Source organism: Chrysochloris asiatica, unplaced genomic scaffold, assembly GCF_000296735.1.
Source record: "Chrysochloris asiatica unplaced genomic scaffold, ChrAsi1.0 scaffold00137, whole genome shotgun sequence".
Lineage (NCBI taxonomy): Eukaryota > Metazoa > Chordata > Mammalia > Afrosoricida > Chrysochloridae > Chrysochloris > Chrysochloris asiatica.
This window is the reverse complement of record NW_006408655.1, coordinates 8,475,815-8,494,495: the sequence shown is the minus strand read 5'-3', so window position 1 is coordinate 8,494,495 and position 18,681 is coordinate 8,475,815. Positions and strand designations below refer to the sequence as shown.

The window sequence follows — 18,681 nt, the reverse complement described above, 5'->3', positions numbered from 1 at the left end:
GAAAACAAAGAGGAAAGATCTGGTCAGTAGTTGGAAAATATGGCCTTGGTGATAGAAATGATGCTGGATATGTCATGACAGAAATTTGCAAGACCAATGATTTGTTCATTGCTAATATATTTTTTATGGTTTTAAATTAAGAAAGGTGTATGACAAGGTTGTATACTTTTACCATACTTATTCAACCTCTATGCTGAGCAAATAATACGAGAAGCTGGGTTCTATGAAGAAAAACGTGGCATCAGAAATGGGGAGGACTCAGTAACAACCTGCGATATGCACATGATACAACCTTGCTTGCTGAAAGTGAAGAGGACTTAAAATATTTACTGATGAAAATCAAAGACCACAGCCTTCGGTATGGATTGCATCTCAATGTAAAGAACATGAAATCCTCACCACTGGACCAATAAACAACATTCTTATCAATGGAGAAAAGATTGAAGTTGTCAAGGACTTCATTCTTCTTGGATCAATCATCAACAATCATGGAAGCAACAGTCAAGAAATCAAACTATGTATTACATTAGGCAAATCTGCTGCACAAGACCTTTGTAAAGTGTTGAAGAGCAAAGATGTCAGCTTGAGGACTAAGGTGCGCCTGACCCAAGTCATGGTATTTTCAATAACCTCATATGCATGCAAAAGCTGGACAGTGAATAAGGAAGATCGTAGAAGAATTGATGCTTTTGAGTTATGGTGTTGGAGGAGAATACTGAAAGTGCCATGGGCTTCCAAAAGAACAAATAGATCTGTATTGGAAGAAGTACAGCCAGAGTGTTCCTTGGAGGCCAGGATAGCCAAACTTTGTCTCTCATACTTTGGACATATTGTCAGGAGGGACCAGTCACTGGAGAAGAATATCATGTTCAGTAGGATGGAAGGTCAGAGGAAAAGAGGAAAACCCCCAGCGAGATGGATTGGCCAAGTGGCAGCATCGATGGACTCAAGCATGGCAACCATTGTGAGGTCGGCCCAGGATCAGGCAGTGTTTCATTCTGTTGTGCACAGAGTTGCTATGAGTCGGTACTGACTTGATGGCACCTAACAACAACAACAAGACCGTTTTTAAACATCATAAAAAACTATTATATACATGGGCTTTACCAGATGCAATACACAGAAATCCAATTGAGTGCATCTGTGGAAAGAGATGGTAGAAAAGCTCCATATCATCAGTCAAAACAAGTCTAGGGACAGCCTGTGGAAAAGACCATCAATTACTCATATGCAAGTTCAGGCTGAAGCTGAAGAAAATTAAAACAGATTCACAAGAGTCAAAATATGACCTTGAACATATCCCACCTGAATTTAGAGATCATCTCAAGAACAGATTTGGTACATTAGACACTAATGACTAAAGACCAGAAGAGCTGTGGGATGACAACAAAAACATCATACAGGAAAAAAAAGCAAAAGGTCATTAAGAAGACAAGAAAGAAGGAAAAGATCAAAATGGATGTCAGAAGAGACTCTGAGACTTGTTCTCCAGTGTAAAGATGATAAAGCAAATGGAAGAGGTGAGGAGGTAAGAGCCAAATAGAAAATATCAAAGCTCAAGCAGACAAAGTCAAATATTATGATGAAATATGCAAAGATCTGGAGTTAGAAAACCAAAAGGGAAGATCACACTCAGTATTTCTCAAATTGAACAAACTGAGGAAAATTTCAAATGTTGCCTTGAACTACTGGAGGGTTCTTTGGGCAAAATACTGAATGATGTAGAAAGAAAGCATCAAAAGAAGATAGAAGGAATACACAGAGTCATTGTTCCAAAAAGAAATGCTGGCTATTCAACCATTTTGAGAGGTAGCATATGATCCGAGGACTGAAGGAAGAAGTCCAAGGTATACTGAAGGCATTGGCAAAGAATAAAGCTTCAGAAATTGATGGAATACAAATTGAAATCTTTTAACAAACCGATGCAGCACTGGAAGTGCTCACTCATCTATGCCAAGAAATATGGACAACAGCTACCTGGTCAGCTGATTAGAAGAGATCCATATCTGTGCCCATTCTAAAGAAAGGTAATCCAACAGTATGTGGAAATCATCAGACAGTATCATTAACATGGTATGCAAGTAAAGTTTTGCTAAAGATAATTCAAAAACAGCTGCATCCGTACATTGACAAAGAACTGCCAGAGGTTCAAGCCAGATTTAGACAACAATGTGGAATGAGGGATATCACTGCTGACATTAGATGGATCTTAGATGAAAGCAGAGAATACCAGAAAGATGTTTACCTGTGTTTTACTGACTGTGCAAAGCCTTTCCACTGTGTGGATCATGACAAGCTATGGACAACATGGTAAAGTAGTACTCTAGAGCACTTAATTGTGCTCATGAAGAACTTTGTGCATAGACCAAGAGTTAGTCATTCAAACAGACCAAGGGGACACTGAATGGTTTAAAATCAGAAAAGGTGTACACCAGGGTTGTATTCTTTCACCATACTTATTCATTATGTATGCTTAACAAAAAATTCTGTGAAACTTGATTATATGAAGAATATGGTATCAGGATTGGAGGAAGACTCATTAACAACCTGGGATAATCAGATGATACAGCATTGATTGTTGAAAATGAAGGGGACTTCACTACTTACTGATGATGATCAAAGACTACAGCCTTTGGTATGGGTTGTATCTCAATGTAAAGAAAACAAAAGTCTTCACCATTGGACCAACAAAAAATCATGATAAATGGAGAAAAGATTGAAGTTGTCAAAGACTTCATTTTGCTTGGATCCACTACAACACTCAAGGAAGCAGCAGTCAAGAGATCAGACGACATATTGCATTGGGCAAATCTGCTGCACAGGAACTTTTTAAAGTATTGAAGAGCAGAGATGTCAGCTTGAGGACTAAGGTGAGCCTGACCCAAGCCATGGTATTTTCAATAACCTCATATGGATGCGAAAGCTGGACAGTGAATAAGGAAGATCATAGAAGAATTGATGCCTTTGAGTTGTGGTGTTGGAGGAGAATACTGAAAGTGCCATGGACTGCCAAAAGAACCAATAGATCTGTTTTGGAAGAAGTGCAACCAGAGTACTCCTTGGAGGCCAAGATGGCTAGGCTTCATCTCTCATACTTTGGACACATTGTCCGGAGAGAACACTCGCTGGAGAAGGATGTCATGCTGGGTAAGGTGGAGGGTCAGAGAAAAAGAGGAAGACCCCCAACAAGATGGATCAGCCAGGTGGCATCAATGATGGCGTCAAGTGTGGCTGTGGTAGTGAGGTTGGCCCAGGATTGGACATTGTTTCGTTCTGCTGTGCATGGGGTCGCTATGAGTCGGTTCCGACTCGATGGCACCCGACAACAACAACAACAATGTGGATCGGAACCAACTAGATGGCCCCTAACAACAACTCAATTTGTTTCTTTTGATTTCCAGAGATGAAATATGTTGACTAATAACTATTCAAAATGCACTCAAAGATTTGAAGTTTTAGCTTCCCATTGCTCTTAACATTAATTGTATTGCACTACATATGGTTTTAAAATCATTATAAATGCTGTTAATTAAAACAATATTTTTCTTCGTTAAATATTTTATTCCATTATTTAATTAATTTTAACTTTATTAAAATGAATTCAATGATAAACATATTTCTATCTTTATCACTACTACCAAGCTCAAGAAGTAATAGTCTCAAAGTAAAATTGCTCTTTCTTTGATATCTTATTTGAAATTTACATTAGCAGACAGATTTAACTGCAAGTGATCAGATTCTTGTTAAAGCGGTACAGAAATGCAAAAAATAGATAAAGTTATGGCTGACGTAATGATTTCCAAATTTTTATCGATAACAACATAAATTACGTGAGGTGGTTGTAAAATTGCATTGTAATGACATTGTGACTTACGAAAAAAATGATCATCATCTGTACTAAAATGCAAATAAGTACGGCCACTTACCCGACCATAGTCATAGAACCCGTCACTAATTATGTTACATGATGACAAATAGCCAGTCTGGCAATATTTCAAGGAAAGATTGTTGTTGAGCAATTTGTTATAAGCTGCCTCACTGAATTTATTTTTTCGACTTAGTGATAGATTAATTTCTTCAAGGATATTCAAAGCGCTGCCAATAAAACAAGAATGCATTAATTGCTTTGTACAAACAATCCAACATTGTTGTCATTGTTGTTAAGTACTGTGGAGTCGGTTCCAACTCACAGTGACCCTGCACAGAATTTCCAAGGCTGTAAATCTTTACGGGAGCAAAAAGCCTCATCTTTCTCCCATGGAACAGCTAACAGCTGGTAGTTTCGAACTGCCAACCTTGAAGCTAGCAGCCTGATTCGTAACCACTACGCTACAAGAGCTCCTTAATCCAACATTAAGTTTCCACTTATATAACTACTTAGAATCCTGAAGGAAGAATTGGAATGGTAAGTCTAAAGCCTCCCTCACCGGTTTGGAGAAGTAATACTGACAGAAAAATGAAAGCAAATCAACTCTTTTTGAGGATAGGTACCATAGGAATCCTGGCGTGGCACTGTGGGTTAAAGTGCTAGACTGCAAGGTCAGTTTGAACTGTAAGGTTGGCTCCGCAGCTGCTCCTCAGAAACCTTATACAGGGTCACTATGGGTCAGAACCAACTCTATGGCACTTAACAACAACAACAACATGAGTCAAAACCAACTCCACAGCACTTAACAACAAGCCACATACTAACTCACACTAAATCAATGAAAAGGGGGAAAAAGTTCTTTGCTCACTTACAGCAAAGTTCATATTGAACTGAAGTCTTTTAGCTCACCAAGTCAATATATACAAAGAAGAAAAATGATTAGAAATTTAATAGCATAAACCTGCCTATGAAGCCTTAAAATCCTATTTGCTTGACATGCTAAAGACAATACACTAGCAAGCAGTTCATAAGGAGAACTGATTTGGTGGTGATAAAGTTGAGTTGGTGGTAAAGTATGGAATTCCAGTGAAAAGGTGTGAGATTGGAGGAGTGTGAGTTTTCTACAGGGTGTTGAGGTTGCTCTCAGAGGTGGGGAATTGGGGACACACCCCCCTTTCTCTCAGCAGTCCCTCCAGAGATGTGGCCAAGATGCACACAGAGCTCCCAAGCGTTTGAGGACTGAGAGTAGAAGCAAGCATCCACTCTACTTAACCTTCCTGGAGGTGGGAGAGGGTGCTGCTGCTTCGGCTGCCCATCTCAGCGAGACACTTGGGGTAGCACACACTCACCCAAGTCTGTACAACTCAGAGGCCATCACTTCATCGTTGGCACACACCATCACAGCCCAGCTGGCATTCCTCCTGACTTCATCATTTTTGGAATGCAAGAGCTCTACAAGGGGTTCGAGTCCACCTGCATTTTTTAACTAAAAGCAGAAATCAAAATTTTATGCAATAAGAGTACAGAGTATAAGTACTTATGCTTTAAAACTCCCATTATTTGATTATTAAAAGATTTCAACTATGTAAAAACATTTAAAAATATACCTATACTTGGATTTATTCAGTCAAGGAGGGAAATGCATCTGCTGTAAAAACCAGAAGCCCTGGTTTTTATATTTCATGTTTGAAGTAAATAGGCCAGAGTTGTGGAATAGAAGGTGATCATGATTTTACCTGGGACAGGGACTGGGGAGTGTGCATGTCTTTCTTCTCACTTGCTACAAGTGGAAGGTTTATATTTATTCACTTTACTTCACAGCGTTTAATGTTCATTTGGTCCTGCGGTAGACAAATGAATGGTCCACCAAAAAATATGATTAAACTAAAGGTCTTGAACTGGGGACATTATTCTTTGGCCTAACATATCACAAGGGTTCTTATACAAGGGGAGTGTCCGAAGAAGAAGAAAAAAGATGTAATGGATCTAGAAGTTGTAATGAAGTGCTTTGAAGATGGAAGAGGGGCCATGAGCCCAGGAATGCGGGCAGCCTCTAGAAGTTGGAAAGGGCAACAGAAATGAGTTTTATCCTGAAGTCTTCAGTAGGAATGTAGCTCTGCTATACCTTGACTTTAGTCCATAAGATGCATATTTGGACTTCTGACCTCCCAAACTTAAAGGTAGTATGTTGGTGTTACTTTTTAAGCCATTGGGTTTATAATAATTTGTTATAGCAGTCATAGGAAACTTATACAGACCCCAAGACAAGCAGGTACCACCAAGACCATTGGACACTACCACCAGGTATGCAACGCTTCAGAAATAGAAACTTTTAAAAAAAATTCTTGAATATCGTGCCTTCTCTTTGAAGAAAAAGAACCAGCAGATAAAACTAATGGTTAAGTGAATTCCATTAATTACATTATTAAGAAAAATTGTTGTTGTTGTTGTTAAGTATCATGAAGTCAGTTCTGACTTATAGAAACCCTATATACAAAAAGGAGCTCTGGTAGTGTAGTGGTTACAAATCGGGCTGCTAATCTCAAGGTCAGCAGTTTGAAACTACCAGCAGTTGCACAGGAGAAAGATGAGGCTTTCTGCTCCCATAAAGATTAACAACCTCAGAAACCCTACGTACGGTTGCTATGAGTCGGAAAGGACTCCATGGCACATAACCACCACCATATACAACAAAAAGGAAACAATACCTGGTCCAGTAACAGCCTCACAATTGTTACTGCAGCCACTCTCTCAATCCTCCATCCCCTTGAGGATCTTCTTCTGTTTCTCTGACCCTCTACTTTACTAAGTACGATATCGATATCCTGCTCTCGGGACTGGTCCCTCCTGATAACATGCCCAAGGTACGCGAGTTAAAGTTTCACCATCTTTGCTTCTAAGGAACATTCTGGCTGCATTTCTCCCAAGACAGATTTGCTTGTTCTTCTGGCAGCCCATGGTATAGTCAATATTCTTCACCAACACTATAATTCAAAGGCATCCGTTTTTTGTTCTTCTGTATGCCTGAAGACTCCTGGTGTGGCACTGTAGGATAAGCACTCGACTGCTCACCACAAGGTTGGTGGTTTAAACTCACAGCTGCTCCTCAAAAACCCCATACAGGGTCTCTGTGAGTCAGACCGGACTACATGGCACTAAACAAGAAGAGTGCATTGTTCAGCTTTCCCATGTACATGCAATTGGAAACACCATGGTTTGGGTCAAGTCCACTTTAATCCTCAAACCGGTATCTTTATTCTTGAACATTTTAAAGAAGTCTATGGAGTAGATTTGCTTAACGCAACACGTCTTGATTTTTTTACTGCTGCTTCCATGAATGTTGATAGTAGATTCAAGCAAAATGAAGTCTTTGACAATTTTAATCTTTTCTCTATTTATCATGATGTGATTTATTGGGCCAGTGATATAGATTTTTGTTTTCTTTACATTGAGTTGCAACCCATACTGAAGTCATGGTCTTTGATCTTCATAAGTAAGTATTTTAAGTCCTCTTTGCTTTTAGCAAGCAAGGTTGTATCATCTACTGTGATCCCCAATGAGATGGACTGACGCAGTGGCAGCAGCAATGGGCTCTAATATAACAACAATTGTGAGGATTGCACAAGACTGGGCAGTGTTTCATTCTGTTGTGCATAGGGTCACTATGAGTCAGAACCAACTCAATGGCACCTAACAACAACAACAATTCTGCAAGCTTCATGGAGGTAAGGATAAGGACACTTTAATTTGCATCATGATGCATTTGATAATAGTACCGGTTGTTGTTGTGTGCCATTTAGTTGTTTCTGTCTCATAGCGACCCTGTATAGGGCTTCTGAGGCTATAAATCTTTGTGGGAGCAGAAAGCCTCATCTTTCTCCCATGAACACATGGTGAACTCAAACCTCTAACCTTGTGATTTGCAGAGGGAGCTATGGTAGCATAATGGTTATGAATCCGGCTGCGATCCGCAAGGTCAGCAGTTTGAAACTACCAGCTGCTCTGCAGGAGAAAGATGAGACTTTCTGCTCCCGTAAAGATTTACAGCCTCGGAAATCCTGTTCAGGATCTCTATGGGTCAGAACCGACTCGACGGCACTTAACAACAACAACAACTTATCCTACACTGTGCTACAAATCGTACATTGTTGTTGTTAAAGCCATTGAGTCGGTCCCTACGCATAGCAACCATGTCTGTATAGGAGTTTAAAGGAGCAGATGGTGGGTTTGAACTGTCGACCTTGTGGTTCTAAGTCCAGCACTTATGCTACAGCACCAACACCAGGAGTCCTAGTTGATAAGTAAATAATTGGCAACTGGTGTAGTGCTGTAGGATCAGCACTAGAATGCAAATCACAAGGCTGGCAGTTCAAACCCACCAGCTGCTCCACGGAAATCCTATACAGGGTTGTTATACATAGGGGCCGACTCAACGGTACCTAACAACTACAGCAACTAACTGAATGGATGTACACAGATGAGCAGAGTCAAAGGAAGAAGGATGGGGGGACAGGTTTGATAGCTAAGACACAGAAAAGATTGATACTGTAGCGCCAACACAACAGAGTAAATACTTGGGTTCTGCAATCAGAAAGATGCCTTCCTATCCCTGATCTGCCACTTACCAATTCTGCTTTTAGCACATTCTTTATTTCTTTATACCTCATTTTCCTCATATGTAAAATGAGGATTAGAAACGTATCTTTTTCATGTGAGATTGTTGTTGTTAGGTGCCATTGACTTGGTACCGACCCACAGCAACCCTATGTACAACAGAACGAAAGAGTGCCCGGTCCTGGGCCAACCTCACAATTGTTGCCACATTTGAGCCCATCGATGCTGACACTTTGCCAATTCATCTCACTGGGGGTCTTCCTCTTTTTCTCTGACCCCCTACCTTACTAAACATGATATCCTTCTCCAGCAACTGGTTCCTCCTGACAATATGTCCAAAGTATGAGAGATGAAGTTTGGCCATCCTGGCTTCCAAGGAGCACTCTGGAGATTAAATGCCTGTGCTCCGCGGGAGAAAGATGAGGCTTTCTACTCCCGTAAGGATTTACACCCTTGGAAACCCTGTACAGGGTCGCTATGAGTCGGAACCGACTCGACGGCACTTAACAACACAACAACAACAAAGTGTTTATAAGTACCTCTGGAAGCATACTGGTTATGAGTCAGTCTGCTAATATCAAGGTCAGCAGTTCGAAACAACCAACCGTTCAGTGGGAGAAAGATGAGGCTTTCTGCTCCTGTAAAGATTTACAGTCTCAGAAACCCTACACAGAGTTGCTATGGGTTGGAACTGATAACCATGGCATACCACCACCACCACTACCAAAGTGTTTATTAACACAGTGCTTGGCATATAGTAAGTACTAATACATATTGTTGTTGTGTGCTGTCAAATCGGTTCCAACTCATAGCAAGACTGTACAAATCGTAATGGGAGCAGAAAGCCTCATTTTTCTCCAGCAGATCGCCCAGTGGGTTCAAACTGTCATCCCTGAGGTAAACAGTCCAGTGTGTAATTCAGCACACCACGAGGGCTCCCAATACAGAGGAACAAAATCCAAGTCTGTCTGAATGACTGCCATTGTTGTTGTTGTTGTTAAGTGCCGTCGAGTCGGTTCCGACCCATAGCGACCCTGTACAGGGTTTCCGAGGGTGTAAATCCTTACGGGAGTAGAAAGCCTCATCTTTCTCCCATGGAGCGGCTGGTAGTTTTGAACCACTGACCTTAAGGTTCGCAGCTCGATTCGTAACCACTACGCTACAAAAATGAGACAAAATGGGATGTTTGTAAGTTTATAGAGGGAGGACTTTAATAAGTTTGTGGAAATTTTTCATGATGTCTCCCCCATCAGAGGCATTCCTTTCCTTGCATCAGAGTTAACCATTCGTTCTCTTTTCTTTATAGTTTTAATTTATATGAATGTATTCCTAAGAAGCATATTGTTTCATTTTGCATATGCTTGAATATTCTATAAGTGGAATCATATTGTATGTATTCTCCTGCAACTTGTCTTTGCTCAGCAATAGACATGTAAGATTCATCCATGTTGAGATCTGCAGCTGTGGCTGATTCATTTTCACTGATGTGAGAGTCCCACATGTATTTATCTATGATCTTAGGTATATACAGAGAAACAGAATTGTCAGGTTATGGGGTATACTCCCCTTTGCTAGATAATGTCAATTTGTTTTCCAAAGCATTGTTACCAATTTTGACCATGTAGTTCAAACACTTCAAAATGAAGCGAATGAATCCATCAACAGGGAGTGACCCAAAACAATGAAAAAACAAATGATCTTACACCTCTCACCTCTATCCGGGCCTCAATATCGCACACAGTTGCAGCAACCATGAGAGCTGCTTTGCTCTGAACGACAGTGTTAGCTGAATGCAGCGGGCTGATGATTGCGTACATGATGTTGTGACTCTGTATGCGCATTCGCAGGGGCTCCTGCATTGCCATGTTTGTCAGTACCGTAGCTGCGTTTGCAATGGCTCCATCTCGTTTACTAGACAGGGCATTTATTAATGGATCAATCCCATCAGCTTCAGCAGCTGCACTGGATAAATGAAGGAGAAATAATCATGCTTAATCTGAGGTTAAAAAAAAAAAACTATCTTTGGCGCATACAATTAAGCTTTAAAAATGAATGAGCGAATTAGAAAATATTAGAAGTAAATTAATTTGCAGCATGGTGAACCCAGAATTGAGGTGCTAGTGATTTAAATGGGGGCTGAGGACATTTCAGGAATTATGAATTTAAATATGAATCCTTTTTCTTCTTGTACAGCTTTTGACCATATGAAAAATGTGAGCTTCTTAGAATCTTGATGACAGCTGTTAGCTTATTATTTTTCTAATTCAGTGAAATTCAGGAAATTGTATTCCAAGAAAATCTATTTTAAAATGCCTCACTAATAGGAAAGTAGAGACTTAAATTGGAGGAATGATGGAGCATGAAACTTCTGATTTAAGTTAAAATTCTTTAGCTCATCTTCCCCTTTTTCAAATTAAGTTCATTGTAGGCAGAGGTTAACACATTTGAAACCAGCAAATCATTTTGCATGTGAATGTTGCTTTTACAAATTAAACATCAAAGATCAAAGTCATGATTATTGAAATAAATCATTTTAGTAATGTAAGCATACTCACTTGTTAAATTTTCTATTTCTAATATAAGGAGACTACAGTTATCCATTAATATATTAACCTTTTTTTCCCAATTGAAAAGTCTGAATCTCCTTTGAGGGCCATTATACCATCTATAATCCTTGCTAAAACTTTTTAAAAAATCATAAAATGGTAAAAATAAAAATTAGATCATATTAATAAGTGAAAAATAATTTAAGTTTTTTAAAGTTTAGAATTACTTCAAATAAGAGATATATTCTCACAATCTTGATACACGTTAAAAATCCATGTAAATCTTATGGTAATGGAAGTAAACAAGACAATACAAACAACTGTATTTGAGGCTCTAATAACATGAACACTACTTTAAAATTAATATTTGACACACCTTTGCATTTAGGATGATATTACTAACCAAAATTGAAAAAAAAATTAAATAAACAAGGCTTTTAGGATAAAAATAAAAAATAAAAGAAACAACCTGTTTTCTGATGAGTTCATTTTAATTTGCTATTGTTGTTTAAATTTGCTGATTTTGAAGACTTGTTGACACTTTCAAGAAAAGAGAAATTGCCCATCAAAGAACAGATAATAAATACAATTTTGATAAGGAGATTGGCAACCCTGAGTTAGGCTACTACAATTTTGATAAGAAGATTGGCAAACCCTTGATTATGGCACACACCAAAACTCTTTAGGAAGATTGAACAACAGTGATTGGCAGGTTTGAAATGGCTAGTGGAGGCAGCCCTCAACAAGGAAACGCCTCCCAGCAGGCTTATTTAGATCAATCTATAAAGAGCAGCACCATGTTTAAACCAAGGCAAACATGAGCCTCGTTCCTTTTGTACATAACTCCAACCTTGTTGTACACTGAACACTTTTTGTGGCATGTCCCACTCTTTGGGAAAACCCACTGTCACTGAGTCGATCCCATCTCATAATAATGCTGTGTAGTGTTGCCGAGACTATAATTCACCATGGCAACAGACACATCCTCATCTTTCTCCTGCGGAATGGCAGGTGGATTTGAACCATGGTTCTCGTGGTTAGCAGCCCAACACCTAACTCACAACACCACCAGGTGTTTCTTACTTTAAACTTTGGTTAGATGGCATGTAATGAAAACGTGCTTGATAAAAATGTTGTGAGAAAGGTCCTACATCTCAGTATGATAGCATGATGGGCGGTGTTTTTGTTTTGTTTTTAATAGGGACTGAAACAAATTCAAAGGATAATTTCACTTTCATTTTCTTTCCATGATAGTTATCCTTATTATTAATTGACATGGTGGTGATTTTGTTTATAAAGAAGGGAAAAATTGGAAAAATGGTGTGGCAGTCCAAGATAACACGCTGGATCATAAAGTCAGTTTGAACCACAAGGTTGGTGGTTCAACCCACCAGTCACTCCTTGGAAACCCTAGACAGGATCGCTATGGATCAGAAGCCTCCTGACAGCATGTAACAACAACAATTGGCTCTGTAGGAGAAGCACTGGGCTGCTAACTGCAAGGTCAAGGGTTCAAATCCACCATATCCTAGGTTGCTATGAATTGGAACTTACTGGATGACACATAACAACAACAACAAATGTATGTATTCCTTTAGGAGCCTGAGTAGCATAAGTAGTTCACAATTGACTGCTAACTTACAGGTTGGTGGTTCAAACCCACAAAGTGGCTCTAAGAAAGAAAGGCCTAGTGCATTGCTTCAGAAAAGCCAAGAAAACCCTCTGGAGCAGTTATAACTCTGTAACACAGGAGTTGGGGACCAACTTAACTGCAGTTAATAACAACAACAATATATGTGTTTAACAAAAACTTCTCAAATGTTTACTTGCACTTGACGTTTTTACCAAAAATAACCTGTCAAAGAATATTTTTAATTATGAATATTTTAAATGAATTAATGTAGACTTAAATCTATTTAAAAATCATCATTTAAAAAATATTTTTCAGGTACTTATTCAGTCCCTTCAATAGAGCACTTGGTATTTCACAACCACTGTAAACAGGCTTTACTAGAACACATAATTCCGGCCTCACTCTGAAGCATTTCTCTTGGCAGTGTTTACCTTTTCAAACATCACAGAGAAGAAAGAGAGAGATATGGAGATTTTCCATAGCATCCATGATAAAAGCCAGAAGTTCCATAAACAAAGGAGCTCTGGTAGCGTAGTGGTTATGAATCTGGCTGCTAACCTCAAGGTCGGCAGTTCGAAACTACCAGCGGTTCCGCGGGAGAAAGATGAGGCGTTCTGCTCCCATAAAGATTTACAGCCTCGGAAACCCTGTTCAGGGTCACTGTGAGTCAGAACTGACTCCACAATACTTAACAACAACAACCATAAACAAATGCATAACAATTAATTCTTAAGGTTTTGGTTTTTGTGTGTATCAGGAACTTAAAAAAAAAAAAAAAATTAACTGAGTACATAGGACCACACTCCATCATTTGTAAAAAACATTGGGTCACTGAGATACAGGAATCTATACTGTTACGCTTGTGCTCTCTTTCTCCTGCCATTTTGTCTCTTCCTTTCTCCTGTACAAAGACGTATTTCGCTTTGGCTCATTCACATTTTTATCTTCTTCTCCTTTCTTTACTCTTTATGGAAGACAGTAAAGTGAAGTACATAAAAACCTGCTTTAAAAAAAAAATCCCAGAGATTCTAGTATACAATGGAATATAGCTTTTACTAAATTGGATATAACTGCCAACACATAACAACAAATCATATGTGCACAGCTGGGAGAACAACTTGCATTGCATTGTACTTATCTGCCCTTAATATGTGATATGCAGCTCTGTTTAGGTGTGAACAATGTAACTGAGATTAAACTGACGTGGTGAAACATCAAGGTATTCTTACCTGAAAGAAAAAAAAGCGAAAACAGTACAGAATCTGTACATATAAGAAACAATTGTATTAATGTTGCTTCTTTTAGATTCAAGGCAATCTGGTTTGTTTTCTTCCTGTCTCTATCATGTACACTGCAGCCTGTCATATTTTAAAAACACAGTTGTTTCCAACATAGTATAACATTATCCAAATGAATGGGACAGAAGTCAAAATGCTTTGTTATAAAATCCAAAAATTTTAAGGCCAGATGTCATCACAGTAATCTGAAAATAAATTCTGATATTTACTACCATTAGTCTCCATCCAACTGGAGTTTACTCAAGTGAGAGTTTAAATGTAAATTGAAAAACACAAAAAACCCACCAAACTGACAAATATGGGATGTGTATGTATAAACATTTGTTTATATCATTTGGTATACCTATATAAATAGAGGTGAAGTTTGACATGTCATGCACATCCAATCTATTTCCAAGTCCTGTCTAATTTCTTCATCTTTCTCAAACACTCCCTTCTCTCCATCTCCTCCACCTAGTCCAATCCAACAACCTTCTCCTGTGGATTAATAGACTCTTCAGATAGGTCTCTCCTGCCTGCTTCCAATCTGTTCTCTTAGAGTTCAAGTGATCTTTTAAAATTTAAATCTAACCATAGTGTTCCCCTACTTAAAACACTGATGGTTCCCACTGCATAGGATAAAGTCCCCACATCTCCCACAAGATTATACAACGCCAGCATGAGCAGAACCTCTCTCACCAGCCTCCTGAACCCTTCCACCTCTTTTGCCTTGTGCCCTGGACCTCTCTGGTAACTTTTCATATTCCAGGATCTTACTCACCGTGTGGATTTCCCATATGCTATGCCCATACTCTTCCCCTTGAATAATTTCCATTCATCTTTCAAAGTTTAGCACAAATGTACCTTCCTCCAGGAAGTACTTCTTGATTCCAAAACTAGGTCAGATGTTTCTTGTCTAGGAGCTCAGAGCGCGTTTGCTAAACATACACATTTGTTTTTGTTAAGAAGATAATGTGTTGGCACAAATGTTCACAATCAGAAATGTAACGATCTTGAAAGATTACTTTACAGCACTTAGTATGAAATGTGAATCCAGTACAAACTGTTTTGATTACGTACCCCAACACCAGCAGGATAAAGGACACCCAGCCTAGACAGTAAGTGCAATGTTAAAGAAAAATTCAATTTCACAAGCGACCTCGACTTATGGCTCAGTTAAAACACAATACTACCTCATGTCTGTGTGACTTTGCATTAGCTGTGCCCTTTGTCCCGAACGTACTTCTCTGTCCCCACCCCCACCACTTTTGCCTGAAGAACTCTTCAAAACCTACTCAAGACCACTGCCCCTGTGAAGTCATTCTGGACTATCATTGCCCTCTTTGTTAATTAACCACTCCCTCCTCTGTGCTAGGTCTACAACTGGTCCACATTTCTGAGCAACACTATTTGAGTGTTATTTATATCCCCAGGCACCCTGGTAGCACAGCAAATTAAGCATTAGGCTGCTAAGTGAAAGGTTGACAGTTCAAACCCACCAGCTACTCTGCGGGAGAGAGAAGTGGTAGGCAGCTTCCCTAAAGATCTAAATGCCTTAGAAACCCTAGAGAGCGGTTCTAACCTGTCCTGGTGGTGGTGGCTGTGTGCCGTGGAGTCAGTTCCGACCCACAGCGACCCTGTACAAGGTTTCCAAGGCTGTAAATCTTCACGGGAGCAGAATGCCTCATCTTTCTCCCGTGGAACAGCTGGCTTCAAAAAGTTCATGGAACCAAAAGATAATGGAACTTTTCCATGAACTGTTTTAAGTCCCCTTCATATATCCTCAGCACTTAGAAAATTACTATGTTAACTGAATGGAACACTCACATTAAACCTCTACCATTGTTGAGAATGAATGCGGCCAAAAGCACTTATCTCAGCTCTAAGTTTCCGGCTCTTGAAAGTTTCCTGCTCTTGAAAGTTTCCTGCTCTTGAAATTAGTTCATTCTCTCCCCATCTCAATGATTCCCCAAGTGTACTGTTGTTGTTAAGTGCCGGAGAGTTGATTCCGACTCACAGTGATCCTACATAGGGTTTCCCAGGAGCGGCTAGTGAGCTTGAACTGCTGACCTTGTAGTTAAGATCGACCTCGTAGTCCAGCGCATTAACCCACAACGCCACACCAGGACTCCTCCCCACCCCCAAGTGTATAGTGGTGTCATTTTTTAGACAGAGTTTAATAAATGACAATTTGCACGTCAGATAAATTCTTAGGCATATATCCATTTCGTATAGTAAGGTTATGAATCGGGCTGCTAATCTCACAGTCAGCAGTTCGAAATTACCAGCTGTTTCTCGGGAGAAAGATGAGACTTTCTGCTCCTGTAAAGATTTCCAGCCTCGGAAACCCGGTACAGGGTTGCTATGAGTCGAATCCACGGCACATAACAACAATAACTACATATCAAGTGATATCTGTATTTAATTCTTGCTGACATCATGGATTATTTTCATTTGGGTTGTATCATCAAATGACTCCCTGTGAGTCTCTCAGAGTTTGATCCTAGTTGCAATTTGGAGGTTCACAATCAAGCCCTTCTGCAAAGGCTGGTGACATGCTAGAGGGTGACCTTGGGCAGTGCAGAAATCTGTTTAACTGAGCCCACATACAGGGTAGTCTGTGAAAACCGATAGAACAGATGGCAATATTGGCAATAAGAGCCTTGTTTGTTAACAGTGATTACAACCATTCCCACCAGCATGAGTTTTCATATGTCTCACTGAGTTTTATGACATCAAGGAAGACACATGGGTAGTAGACATGCCGCGAGTGGTCAGGATGAGATGCTTAAGCAGTAGCGATTCAGCGTTGGCGTTTTCAAGGCGTGCGGGCTCACGGCGCGACGGTATAGGTGTGCTGCGGTGGAGAACTCACAGTTATGATATACACGTCTCATGTTTATCACAGCAAGAATTGGAAGGCTGTGAACAGGACTCCTGACTCTCATTTCAGCTAGCTTTTCAACAAAGGTACACGATCCAAGAAGGGAGTGTGTCTGCTAACTGATCAATCTCCGAGTCCAAAACAGCTACCAGCCAGCAGCAGTCCCAGAGTTGTAGAGTGTTGGGATACCTACACCCCTGCACTCTGGCTCAACTCCACGATGAACAAAACTGGCATCGTAAGTAAAGAGTCTTCTCCTTTTCAAGAAATAATGTTGAAAGAAGCTTATCTGTAGTAAGGAGAGTCGTCATTTCTTGCAGGTAAGTGCTTGAAATGAAAGGTTTTTAAGTAACATACTCATTAAAGTAAAATGCACACTTAGAAGCAAATGTCTGAAGTTCTACATCCTATAGCAACGTAAGTAAAAAAGACTATGAAAAAACACCACCACCACCAACTGTTTTGCCAAGGAGCCTTGTTAAGTGCAGCTGAGTCAATTCTGACTCATAGCGACCCTGTACAGGGTTTTCTAGGAGCAGCTGGTGGGTGTGAGCTACTATCTCGTGGTTCTGCGTCCAAACCCTTAGTGGTATAATTGTGAGACTCTTCAGACCAAGCTTTTTTTTACTACCATTGCTATTACATCATGGTTTCTGAAAAGAGACCTGGATGATTTCAAAAAAAACAGTACATGTTAAACTAGCACTTTGAAAAAGAGTATGCAGGTTTTGGCTACCAATTAAGAGACAGTCAATCCAAGCCTGGGAAAATCAAATGTCATTTCCTTACAACTGACATGGAATCTTTACTGACCTTATCTGTTCAATTGCAAAAATTCATTTCCAAACATGTCACCTTCTGTTTCAAAAGCTGGAATGTCCTGCCAACAGTGAACTACCTGCCATCAGAAAAGAACAACTGTCTGCATTTCATTATGGTTGACTTGTCTGCTGATAAAATAGGAATCGTGGTCAAGGTGTTACGTTCTCCATAAAAAAATTAAGTTTGCAGTGACCAAATGTTTCTGTTTAGCCTGGAAATCAGTCTATTTACATATCTACAGACGACAAGTCATTAGAGATACCATTTAGATGTTTCATTAACTACAGAAGAAGGTCTCTGAGTGCCCTAGTGTGACAGCAAATAAACCATCTTGGGTACTTCACAGACTGCCTTATTCTCATCAGCTCAAATGGCACTTGTTCAGAGAGCCCTTCCTAGTGGCCCCTCTCTCTCGCTCCCACACCTCCATCCCAGTGCCTTTCCTTTCTCTGTGATAATGTCCTGTTTCATTTGACTTGTGCTGTCATCACTTCTGAAATTACCTTTTTAAAATTACTCATCTACTGTCTGTCTCCCTGACTACAATATAAGTTTTGTGAAAGTAGGGACCTTTGCCTTGTTCCCTGCTGTATCCCTATACTCTAGAACAGTGCCTTATTGCATAAACAACACTCCAATAATCATATCAACTGAAGGTATCCAAACTGTTTGACAATTCCCTCTGAAAATTGTACCATTTTCAGAGGATTATACTGAAAATCAGTACCACTGGAAATTAAGTCTGAAAAAGAAGTACCAGCAACTCGGAAATAGGTTATGAAGTGTAAAAAAAGCAGCATGGATAATTTTTTAATTGAACATTTCATGGGATTCACCTAGCCAAACCAAACTAGTAGCCAACAAAATTCAAACTGTCAAGGAGAAAGGGTAGGCATCCACTGACACAAAATAGGTATGTGGAATCAACTTGTATTATGGAAAAATTCAGCTCTTCATCCTATATATAAATGTATTTTTCCAACCCAGTGTGAGTTTTACAATCCAGTGTAGGGAAATACTCTAGACTCTCATGGCTA

General features: G+C 39.6%; 1 protein-coding gene across 1 annotated transcript in view; it reads right to left on the bottom strand.

The window, feature by feature from the left end:
- The window catches only part of ARMC3 (armadillo repeat containing 3), a 154,640-nt gene that overhangs the window by 50,752 nt on the left and 85,207 nt on the right, over positions 1–18,681 (bottom strand). Inside the window, exons 11-13 of the mRNA XM_006869910.1 lie at positions 10,195–10,444; positions 5,218–5,354; positions 3,927–4,095 (exon numbers count right to left, since the gene is read on the bottom strand). Coding sequence (XP_006869972.1) covers positions 3,927–4,095; positions 5,218–5,354; positions 10,195–10,444 — 556 coding nt within the window. The remainder of the gene's footprint in view (positions 1–3,926; positions 4,096–5,217; positions 5,355–10,194; positions 10,445–18,681) is intronic.